The 12,144-nt window shown below is 36.7% G+C and overlaps 1 protein-coding gene across 1 annotated transcript; it reads left to right on the top strand.

Moving 5' to 3' along the window:
* The first annotated feature begins 7,661 nt into the window (after nt 1-7,661).
* LOC147389314 (uncharacterized) lies at nt 7,662-8,968 on the top strand. The gene is made up of 2 exons (XM_086419924.1): nt 7,662-8,096; nt 8,211-8,968. Exons 1-2 carry the CDS (start codon nt 7,706-7,708, stop codon nt 8,834-8,836), a joined length of 1,017 nt encoding a protein of 338 aa, XP_086276050.1. The 5' UTR covers nt 7,662-7,705; the 3' UTR covers nt 8,837-8,968.
* The last annotated feature ends 3,176 nt before the right edge of the window (nt 8,969-12,144 follow it).

Here is a 12,144-nt window from a genome sequence, read left to right as displayed (position 1 = left end):
AAACTCACACCATGGCTAAATTATTTTGTCTTATATGGGTTAAAAGTTTTGAAATAAGTTGATTTTTGGTGAGGATGATTTCCTCATTAGTACATAAGCACCCCACAAATTAATAAACCCACACCATGACTAAATTATTTTGTCTTATATGGGTTAAAAGTTTTAGAATGAGTTGATTTTTGGTGAGGATGATCTCCTCATTAGTATATAAGCACCCCACAAATTAATAAACCCACACCATGGCTAAATTATTTTATCTTATATGGGTTAAAAGTTTTGGATTAAGTTGATTTTTTATGAGGATGATCTCTACAATGAGGAGATCATCCTCACCAACAATCAACACATCCTGAAACTTCTTACTCTATCAAAACAAGTTCAAAAACCGTAAATCGTCCATTTTTTTAAAAATTATTTTTTACGAGTTAGAAGTTTCAAAATGGACTGATTTTTGGTGAGGATGATCTCTAGACCATATAGACCATCCTCAATAAAAATTTGCTCATTCCAAAAACTTTAACCCATATAAAAAAATGGCTATGGTGTGGGTTGCCTTTATTAATTCATAAGGTGCTTTTATAATTATACATCCTTCATTTCCATTGAAAATTATTCATCCAAAATTAAGTTATTTTAATGTTGATTTCAAATTTTGGTGACTTGTATGACATTATTATTTTTAATTTGAAATTTGTGGGCTTTTATAAATAAAAATTATTATTTATAAATTAAAGATTTGAGTATTATTTATTATTTAAAAATGAATTGTATTTTAATTTTATAAGAAATGATATATTTTATTATGTTTGATAAGAAATAGGCATTTGAAACATGCAAACAATGTATAATATGATTGTAAGGGTGACAAAGATAATTTACCAGCTTCAGCAATGTGTAATAAACATGATTCAGCATCTGAACAAACAACTTTTTCAGCACTTAAATTTAGCGCTTATAAGTTTCAGCACTTAATGCTATTCAGCACTTATTTTTTTCAGTTTAACAAATAGCACCTTAGTCTGCTTACATGTGAATTTTCTTTTATTATCTAAGATTATTGTAAGTGGCAGACCAAATCGATGGATTATGTTCTCCCAAATGAATTTCTACATGGCAAATTATGGCAAGAAGGTGTGCTTCTACCTACTTTGTGAAGTAATTTGTTGCCACTAACAAGAAAATTAGGTTCCCTAGTGCTTTGAGTAGTGGACCTACCATATCAATCTCCTACTACGCAAAGGGTCAAAGGCTTACTAGGGATTTGAGTTACACTACTAACCGACAGATGATCCTTCTATGCCTTTGACAATTGTCGCAATGCTTAACGTACAAAACTGCACCCTTCTACAAATAAAGCTAGAAATATCCTTGGAATAATATTTTATGAGCCAAAGACATTGTACTTGAGTGATTTCCACACTCTCCTTCATGGATCTCGCTTAGCAGCTCATCTACTTCTTCTGATGTTAGGCAATGTAGGAGTGGTCCACCCTATAGATTTCTTGTATAGTTCCCCATCCAAAATTGTATACCTTCCTACTTTGATTTTCACAGTCTTGCCTCCTATGGATCATTAGGCAACAACCTTGATTGTAGGAAGTCAAAGATTGGGTTCATTAAGCCTTGATTTCTTATCGTAGCCACTATACTGATCAACTCAAATTCATCTATCGAGGGCCTTTCTTGGTAACCTAATAGGAGTTCTCTCTTATCTTGTCCTGTTAGCATTGAAGCAATGAAGGTTAGTGCGTTTACATATCTGTTGTCCGCTCTAGTTATGTGCTCTACTTTTACTTCTCTTGCTCGAAATTTGGTAGATCTACTTTTCTCTAATTAGAGTTACATTCTAGGATCTCATGCCTCAAATGTTCCAATGACGTGATTAACCACTAGCTGCAAGTCATTGTACATTGTGGCTTCTTTGACTCCCAACCCTCTCAATAAGTTTAGGCCGATTAATATCGCCTCGTATTCTACTTCATTATTTGAGGCTTTGAATCCCACCTTAATCGTATTTTCTATCTTGGTGCCATTAGGAGTGATTACTACCACCCCTATTCCAGATTCTTTCAGGTTTGAAAAACTATCCATGTAGACTTTTCAATCGGGCTGGTTGTTCAGTTCTTGTTCATCTTTTACATTCTCCAGCTCTTCTACCAGTAGGTCTTCTTTTTCTTCTAACGGAAAGTCAGCCAAAAAATTTACAACTGTTTGCCTTGTTAGTGAGACCCTAGGCTTGTACTCAAATCCAAATTCTGCCAACTGCACAACCCATTTCACCATTCTACCTGACCCTTCTGTCCTTCCGAAGACTGACTTCAAGGGATATTTTGTAATAACCTGCACTCGATGTGCTTGAAAATATGGCCTCAACCGCAGAACTGTATAGACTAAAGCCAATCTTATCTTCTCAATCTTGAAGTACCGTAATTCTGTGTCGGTAAAGATTTTGCTCAGGAAGTAAATAGACTATTTTGCTACTATCCTCGTTCTAACCAAGACTGAGCTAAACGCACAATCAGAAATTATCAGGTAAAGTCCGAGTTCCTCCCCAGCTTCTACTAAAGCATGCTTACACTCCTCTGTCCATTCGAACATGGTGTTCTTTTATAGTAGTTGGTATAGAAGCTTGCATTTATTAGAAGACTTAGATATGAACTTGTTTAGTGTAGCAACTCTTATAGCTAGCTTTTGAACTTGTTTTTGTATTTTTGGCGAGGACATCTTTAACAAGACTCTAATCTAATCCGATTTAGCTTTTATCCCTCTTTTCGTGATCAAGTATCCAAGGAACTTTCTTGATATTAATGCAAAAGTGCACTTTTCAGGGTTAAGTTTCATTTTGATCTTCTTTACTCGAGAAAAGACTTCCTCCAGGTCAGCGACATGATCTTTTTTTTTCGTGTTCTTTATCAACAAATCATCAATTTAGACCTTTGCATTCTTTCCTAACATGTCTTTAAAGAGCTCTGTTACTAACCTCTGATAGGTTGCTTCCACATTCTTCAAATCAAACGGCATAACTTTGTAATAGTATAGCCCTTGCTCGGTGATGAATGTCATCTTTTCTTGATCTATAGGACTGAACTGAATTTGATTGTAATCAGAGTAGCCATCCATGAAAGATAATCTATCATGCCTAGAAGTGGCATCTACTAGCTGATCGATCCTTGACATAGGAAAGTTATCTTTAGGACAGGTTTTATTCAGGTTTGTAAAGTCGATACACACCCTGACTTTATCATTTTTCTTTGGTACTACCACTATATTAGCTATCCAGTTAGGGAACTGCACTTTTTTTGATAAAACCTACTTTGATCAGTTTGTTCACTTCTTCGTTTACTACTTTCTATTAACCTTCTTGGTTTCTGCTTTACTAGCTTCACAGTTGGCTCAACATTTAAGTGATGGTAGATTACTTCAGGGTTGATTCCCAGCATCACTTCTATAGACTAGGCAGAAATATCCATGTTCCCTTTTAGGAAATATGTTAATTCTATCAGTTCCTCTAGGTTTAGTTCTGCCCCTACCCCTACCTGCCTTTCTTCCCTTATATCCATTATCCGGATGTTTTTCAGGCATGGGGGTTCATTAAGTTCAACTCCCCGCATAGTAATTGCTATGCCCCTACCCTTACCTCTTTGCCTAGTGTGCATATCTGGGCTGTCACCTGGTCTCCTCAGACATCCCACATCCCCTGGAGTGTTGAGAACCTCTGACCTGGTAGTACGTTGAAGGTACAAGCCTCATCTTGTGAGTCCATCGCCCAGTATAACATTGTAAGGGAAGTTTGCATTGACAATCATAAACCTGGTCATTAAAATTGTTGGCTTTACCTACACAAGCAAGATTATTTTTTCTCAAAATTGGCTCGTTATCCCGTCAAACCGGATCAGAAGGACTCCTACTTGGGTCAGCACGCTCTTGTTGAGACCCATCTTTAAAAAAGCTAAGGCATAAAAAATGTCGACTGAGCTGCCACTATCAATCAACATCCTTTTAGAGTGGAGGTGTCCACCAGGAGGGTTACCACCAAAGTGTCATAGTATAACCTCATCACATCTTCCAGGTCTTTTTTCGTGAAGGCCACAGTCTGCTCTCCGTAGGGCTCCATTTGTTCTGTGGGCCCACTCCTCATCGTATAGATGTAAGTGAGGTGCTTCGCTCACTATTTCTTGATTCTCTCGTCAATCTTATCCAGGCCTGACCTCTTGGGTTCTTACGTTAGGATAATGTGAATAAGCGTTACCTTTATATCTTGCCCCTCAACAGGTAGCTGATCTTGCCTTTGATTCCTGTGTCGGGAGGATATTGCCTTTGCCTTCTTAGTATGTCCCTTAGTAGACCTTGCTCTGTTAGCCTTTGCAAAAGTCTTCTCAAGATTAGACACCTGTTAGTAGTATGGGCCCGTACCTTATGATACTCGTGGTATCGCTTGTCCTACATTATTTGATCTCAAGGAAGCGGTGCTGACCACTCAAAATAAGGCTCATTCATAATAAGGGGTATGATTTCACTAGGGGGCATGGAGAAATACGTCCCTTCTCTCCTCTGCTTTCTACCCTACTTAAGCAACCTCTTTCTACTCTTTTGATGTGATTGTTGCTTCTTGCTAGGTTTTGCCACAGTGTATAAGACCTTGCTCTTTTTAGTTGAATTCTGAGGATCATCTTCTAGTCGGATATATTTTTCAACTCTTTCGAATAGTTCACTTAATGTCTCTAGCCTCCTCTTCACAAGAGAACTGTACAACCCTGAGCCAAATGGCAAAGAGTTCCTAAAAGCTATTACTGTCGTTCTCTCATCGCAACTTTCCAGAGTTATCGTCTCTTTCGTGAATCTCCTTGTGAATTCTCTTAGGCTCTTCCCTAATTGCATTTTAATATTGAGCAGAGCATCTACTTCTTCGCCAACCTTCCTATTGTCGATGTAGCGAGTCACAAAGGCAATGTAGAGTTCCTCAAAGAAAGCTATTAAACCACATGGTAGCTTGTGAAACCAGGTCAATGTGTTTTCCTACAAGCTAGAAGGAAAAAAGCCTGCACATCAGACCTTCGTTCCCCTTCTATAATGTGAGCATTTGTCGAAAGTGGAATAAGTATTCCACTAGGTCCTTTGTCCCAAAATAAGGGGTGAAACGCAGTGGTATGAATTTCTTCAGAATCTCTCTAGCCTAGATCTTCGGTGTAGAGGGGGGTCTCTAAATATCCCTGACGATCTGCATCGCCACCGTGCCTATGTCTAGACTTTTCATAGTCTCCTTCTCCTTTCAAATCATCTCTTTGATTTCCTCTCGAGTTAAACCCATTGTGGGCTCACCTCGAGTTGTGGTAGTGGCAACTTTCATTTCTTCCTCCCTAGTTGGGTTTCATAGCTATCTTCTGCATTTGAAGTGTGATCATCTCCGACACGAGGTGAAGGATCTCGTGGTGGGAGATTTTGTCTTACTTTTTGCTGATTTTCTAAATGTCGACTTAGATTTCTATTATGTTCAACTAAGTCATCCATTTTTTTTTTGCATATCCTCTTGTTGTTTTCTCATGGCTTCTAGCATTGCTAGAACCACGAGTGGGGTAGAGCATTGGCTTCGGTAGTTCTAATGGATCTTTCCATTATTTCAGTTGAAATCAATATGCTACGGCATTCCCATAAACAACGCTAAATTTGTGAGGTCAAATTCTGGTAAAGGCGTTGATGGACTTTACCTCACTAATTTGAAGTCGCTCCTTCCACCTCCTTGTAAGCACTAGTGTGTTCTCCAGCGTTCAAGTTAGAGTTGTAGAAGACTAATGGTTATAACTGACTAAACCCCCTCCTCTCCCAATCGGCCAAAAAAAATCCTATAGTCTTTGTTAGTTTCACTATTTATAGATCTTTCCTCTGAATCATGGTTTTCTCTTCTCACGGGATGTGAACCTGGAGAATTCCCTGATTACTAGGATCCTAAATAGAATTTGGATCTTTGGGATTGGGTTCACTATTCTAAGAAGATCTCCTCCGAGATCTCTGGACTTGACGTGCATAAATCAAGATTACAAGCATACCCAAACTAGGCCTACCCTGCTTGATAGGCCAAGTCTTAGTTGATGCTACTTTGCCCTTTTAGATAGGTTAAATGCTTTCTATCTTGATATGTCCTACTACTGGGCAGTGCTAGGAATGCTGACTTACACATGGTACCACTTAACTAACTCGGACACATATACGACTTAGATAATCGTGCAATTATTATCCTCTACAATAATCTTTTTTTTTTTTTCTTAAGTGAATATGTCAAATAAAATAATGTACATTTGATAAGGGATAAGGGATGCAATGCATACTCCTATAGATTTATCTTAGGAAATCTGAAATATGGTAGACCAATTCCCAGTACACTACAAAAAATTTATATATTCAAACATTATTATCTATGTAAACATGTTGACCTAAAATAAGGTACGTCATGGATTTTTATTCTATGCATTTAAACCAACGACGTTAAAACAAAGGGAAAAAAAGTTAAATATTTAATATAAAAGAGTGCTGGACTGAAACATCCTTGAAATTGTGTTTTATATTCAAAGTTCATTATGTTATGTGCAAACCTAATCGTGAAACGCACGCCACTTTGAGGACTTTATTACAAAATGTGTGATGGGATTAGAAACATATTTTAATGTAGTGTTTCTGGACTTTTTTTTTTCTTTTTGTGGGTAAGCAGGGGCTATAAAGGACCCCACCCTTATCATTTGGAAAAACAAAAAAGGGGCTACATCCGAGTAGAAGTACACGTTAAGTCCTCTAATAAAAATAAGTGAAAAAGCTTGAGGAACATTAACAATATCATCAAAAACATAGAAAGACTGAAGCACACCTCAATTTGCAAGCCATGAAAATTCAAATCTTCCACAGAAATTTTCGTGTTGACTTGAACATCTAGAAGATCCAAGACATTTTACGGCAAAATCATACTCACTTGATATAGTGGAAGGTCCTTTACTTACAAAAAAATTACATCTTAGGAAATCTGAAATTATGGATAGGCTGATATAAATATATATAGATATATTCAAACATTGTTATAGATATAAAGATGTTGACCTAAAATAATGTGTAAATATATTAGAACTTTGTGGGGGAGAACAAGTCATTTTCCAATTATAATTTTCTAATATGATGTCTACAACGTTTGCACTGGACTACAAATGAAGGGTAAGAGTACTAGGGTTCAAATGTTATTTCATCTTCTCAGCTTTGAACCATTCTCTCAAGGAAACATCATGGATATTGTTCAATGGATTTGAAGTTTGAACTACTGCGTTTAAACTAAGAACAGAAATTCAATATTATAATATATGTATATATATATATATAAATGCCGGATGGAAACATCCTCGAAATTGTGTGGGATCAGAAATGTATTTTAATGGTTGTTAGATGACTCTTAAAGGCTCCAAATGTCCATTGAAAATGAAGTCTTTTAGAGAAATTTTATATTCTTTCCAATTAAGAATAGACGTGTCAATTTCTTATTGACTTGAACACCTAGAAGAAGCAACAAATTTTACAGCAAAATTGTACTCAACGTGAGAACAGTGACGTCCTTGACTACTTGCACCCTTGGAAAGATAAGAAGTTTAGACTAATTCATAAAAATTCATCTAGAAATCAGATCTTAGAACAAACGCTTGTGGAACTCCATTTGCGAAGTATATTGTCCTCAATGGAGATTGTAAACTTTTGGAACAGATCATCTCGGTGGGTGTTACACGTGTTGCCTGAAGACTGGTCACTACTAGATGGAGATACTCCTTTACACACGGCGTGTAAATATGGGATTCATGAATGTATTCAAGAGATCATCAAAACCAAGCCTTCTTATGTTGTTAGGCTAAACAACGATGGGATGAGCCCATTACACTTGGCTGCAGAAAATGGTCATGTTGAGATTGTGAGAGAGCTTATGAATTTCAACAGAACCCTTTGCCTTGTTAAAGATAGAAAAGGAAGAAATCCACTTCATTGTGCTACTATCGCAGGAAAATTCAATGTTGTGTCTGAGATGCTCACCAATTTTCATGGAGAAGAGCTTGTAAAATCCAGAGATCAAGAAGGTAACACCATCTTGGACATAGCAATAATCAATCGACATCTCAGTATTGTTGAGTTGTTGATCAAAGAAAACCCATTTACACGTAAATGGGTTGATATTAATTCTGTTAACACAGCTGGTTTCACACCTCTCGACCTCGCATCGTCGAAGTCATCGAATCATTTTGATTTAGAAATTAAAGATACGATTCAAGAAGCAGGAGGACTCAGAGGACAAGAGATGATTAAATCTAACAATTCTTACAAAAAAAGTTTTGTTCATTCGCCTCTGAAGATGGAAGAACGTTCGAAAAGACAATTAAAGTTGATGCCAATGTTATCAGTTGCAGTGTTGATTGCAGGACATACCTTCCAAGCAGGATTGAATCCTCCTAGAGCTGTTATTGAGGAAGAAATTGAAAACAAGACCTATCAACATCTGATTCTGTTCCGTTTGTTCATGTTTTTCAATTCGGCGAGTTTTCTCACATCAATTGCTGTGGTAATTATCACATCATTACAACTGGTTTTAGGCCAAGCTTTGTTACTTTTCTCTGTGATTTCGATGGTGGGTTCTTACGTGTGTTCGGTGATTACAATCGGACGAAGTGCTGGATATGATGTCTTCGTTCTTGCTGTTCCCTTGCTTTTGTTCGTAGCATTTCATTATGTATTACTGTTGAAGAAGAATGTTGGAGGGAAGGAGAATGAGGAAGATATGTTTTTCGAGAGGCAGAAACTTTGTTCTGTCTCTTGTAGTTAATTAAGCCATATGTGCCCTTGGCCAACTGATGGTGTAAACGTATTCTAGTAAGTACTGTTCTTGTTCGTTTTGTTGTTGTTGTGGTTGTGTATGTGAACAGTAATAATTAATAAATAAAGAGGTTGGGGAGCTTATGAATGTTGTGGAATTAAATTTCTGTGTATATTTTTCAAACTAAAAGAGAAATATATCAGAGAGACAGAGAGAGGATTCCTTTCCTGCCACACGGATCCTATGCACCCACGGTAGTGGAGAACTAAAATCCTCCTCCCACACCTAAACACATGTCACATGAGCCACAATCCAAGGAATTAACGCCTGAAATATCTCCTTTTCAAAATTTCCTGTAATGATTGTTTCCTTGGCATGTGTTGAGGTGGATTACTCCCCCTGAGTGCATCGATCCGGACTCTTTCCAAAAAACAGTGTGTGGGGGCATGAATATAAAGAGGAGCTGGATACATTGATCATCCCAATTTATTAACAGTTTGAGTTTGTTGCTCCATTTGGGTCAAATTGGTTTGAATCAAACGGATCATTGATTGGATTTGGGAGAGTCGTCAATGGATCAAGTATGGACCAGACTAGGATTGATTTGGTACCAATCCAAAAGGTCTAGATCGGACTGAAATTTATCCAATAAGTATCGGATTGGACCTTTATAATTGGATTGGATCGGATCTTAATACTAGGATCTAATCCCAGTTTAATAACAATCAAATTGGGCAAGACCCGATTTCATATACAATATTTAAATTAACTTCATATATATATAGGGTGGGTTCCGTAGACCCCCATTACGACCCCCATTGCGACACACCATTTTGTCTTATATGGGTAAAAATGTTTGGAATGGGCTGATTTTTTGTGAGGATGATCTCTATGGTGAGGAGATCATCCTTGCCAAAAATCAGCTCATTATGAAACTTCTAGCCCCATGTTTACAAGTTGAAAAATTTTAAACCGTCCAATTTTTGTAAATCAATTTTGATGGGGTTAGAAGTTTTGGAATGGGATGATTTTTTGCCAGGATGATCCCCTCATCACAGAGATCATCCTCACAAAAAATCAGCCCATTCCAAATATTTTTTCCCATATAAGACAAACGGTGAGTCGTAATGGGGGTCGTAATAACGCCATCCATATATATATATGGGTCGAGTTCCGTAGACCCCCATTGCGACACACCATTTTTTCTTATATGGGCAAAAATGTTTGGAATGGGCTGATTTTTAGTGAGGATGATCTCTGTGGTGAGGAGATCATCCTTGCCAAAAATCAGCTCATTATAAAACTTCTAGCCCCATGTTTACAAGTTGAAAAATTTTAGACCGTCCAATTTTTGTAAATCAATTTTGATGGGGTTAGAAGTTTTGGAATGGGATGATTTTTTTCCAGGATGATCCCCTCATTACAGAGATCATCCTCACAAAAAATCAGCCCATTCCATACATTTTATTAAACGATTGTAGAGATTTTAAACCGGGTTTCGTTAACATGTGCCCTAAGGACTCATGCTAAGGTGCATTAAATAACCATGAAAATTTATTTTCCTACCAAAAATGCCTTAAAAAAAATTCTCTTAGCAAAATAACCCTCAAATGCTTATTTCAATGGTGTATTTAATGCATCTTAACGTGTGATCTTAGGGCATATAGTAATAAAAGAGTAAGACTAGCCTTACGAATTTAGTAAGATTTGAAATTTTACGAAGGGTCATTGAGCTCACCTTGTAGAATCCAAAGCCATGATCCGATACCACAGAGATGTAGTGGACAAAATTCTATGGACTTTGAAAAACAAAATAACCATTTTCAACACCTTGGATCAAGTCCAAAAAATAATTTGTTTTAAAATATATATTTTTTCATCTAAGTTTTGTCATGAAATATAGAGAACTGTGGTATTGGATTGCCAATGTGGTAATCCATTGGAGCTCAACATCTTGTACCAAGATTTGAAATCAGTGGTCCTAATTGTTAGTGTGTAGCTTTCTGAATTCGAAGCCTTATAAATTATAAGGATGAGGATGATTCCCTCATCCTTAATTGCCTATACATACACCCACTTCTCTGTTTCTCCTTACAGACTTCTCTTTTCCTGTCCTCTAATTTCTAAGTATTAGAGATACATCTGCTACTGTTTCCAAATCCTACGATGGAGCTATGTGTTGTACCCAACTTTGCTTTTCTTATGGTAATTATGTCCTCTGATCTCTAAGTATCACACTAAAATGAAGATTGTTGTATATGGCTAGGCATTAAAACCAAGATACTCAAAATAATACCAAAAATGACTAATGATATCTTCGTCAACCGGCGATAGATTTGGTATGTATATATATATATATATAATTAAGCAAATTAAGGAAATAAAGGCTCTTTTTACCCCATCCAAAACAAAAAAGAAGATTGATGCTATATCATTTACATGCTTCTTTTTTAGAATCCTTATATAAATACCTTTTGCGATCCAAGAGGAACAAAATAAGATATTGCAGTATGCAGTCAGCACAAACATATGAACACAATAGAACTTGTACAAGTTTCCATGAAATAGTAAAGGTAACTCATGCAGAAAACGTGTACTAAAAAAAATCATATTAGAAAAACATATGAGAAGGAAGGAACAAGTTCACTTGTTTTGAGACGTATTCCAGAACAAATCATAACTTAAATCATTTCAGTTTAATAAGGTAACAAAAACTAATAAATCGGAGAAATTTCATACGAAAAAGAAAAGAATGGCGATGGTAATACAAAACTTCATTCAAATGGTTACTTCCAAAGTATGTAAGAATTCCCATTTGCAGTGTTTCAAGATGCCTCACATTTTCAAGATATAATGTCCCAATAGCCAACTTAATCTATATCAACCTCAAATACAACACGTTTCACATGATTTATTCGATTAAACTTAAACTTTGAATCAAGAACAACATGATCTATTCCATTAAACCTTGAAACCAATCGAAATCACAATTACCAAAAGAAATCCAAATAAAAAATCAATAGAACTCTAGGGTTTGAAATTTCCGTCGTATTGGGTGGTTGATTCCATGGATGTTGAAGGGTCGGATAGAAATTGATGGGTTGCATAGAGTGAGAAGGAGATGTGTGTGTGAGAGAGTGAGAGTGAGTGAGAGCTTACCAGATTTTGCAATCCAACTTGCCGAAGTGATCTCACAAGCACAAGCACCAACAGATAAGAGAACAAGAGAAAGTGACAGATGCAGGAAAGAGAGGGAAGAGGGAACACGGAAGAGGGAAAACAATTTCGCACCTTGTTCTTTGCCCTTTCGTTTAGAA

Source organism: Akebia trifoliata, chromosome 12, assembly GCF_017979445.1.
Source record: "Akebia trifoliata isolate Shusen 1 chromosome 12, ASM1797944v1, whole genome shotgun sequence".
Taxonomy (NCBI): domain Eukaryota; kingdom Viridiplantae; phylum Streptophyta; class Magnoliopsida; order Ranunculales; family Lardizabalaceae; genus Akebia; species Akebia trifoliata.
This window is presented reverse-complemented; position numbering and strand designations above follow the sequence as displayed.

What these genes read in the sequence shown, in the direction of transcription:
- LOC147389314 (XM_086419924.1), top strand. Translation starts at nt 7,706, where the DNA reads ATGGAGATTGTAAACTTTTGGAACAGATCATCTCGGTGGGTGTTACAC. An exon ending in AAAATCCAGAGATCAAGAAG is followed by an intron (nt 8,097 to 8,210) that starts GTAACACCATCT and finishes CTGTTAACACAG; the next exon opens with CTGGTTTCACACCTCTCGAC.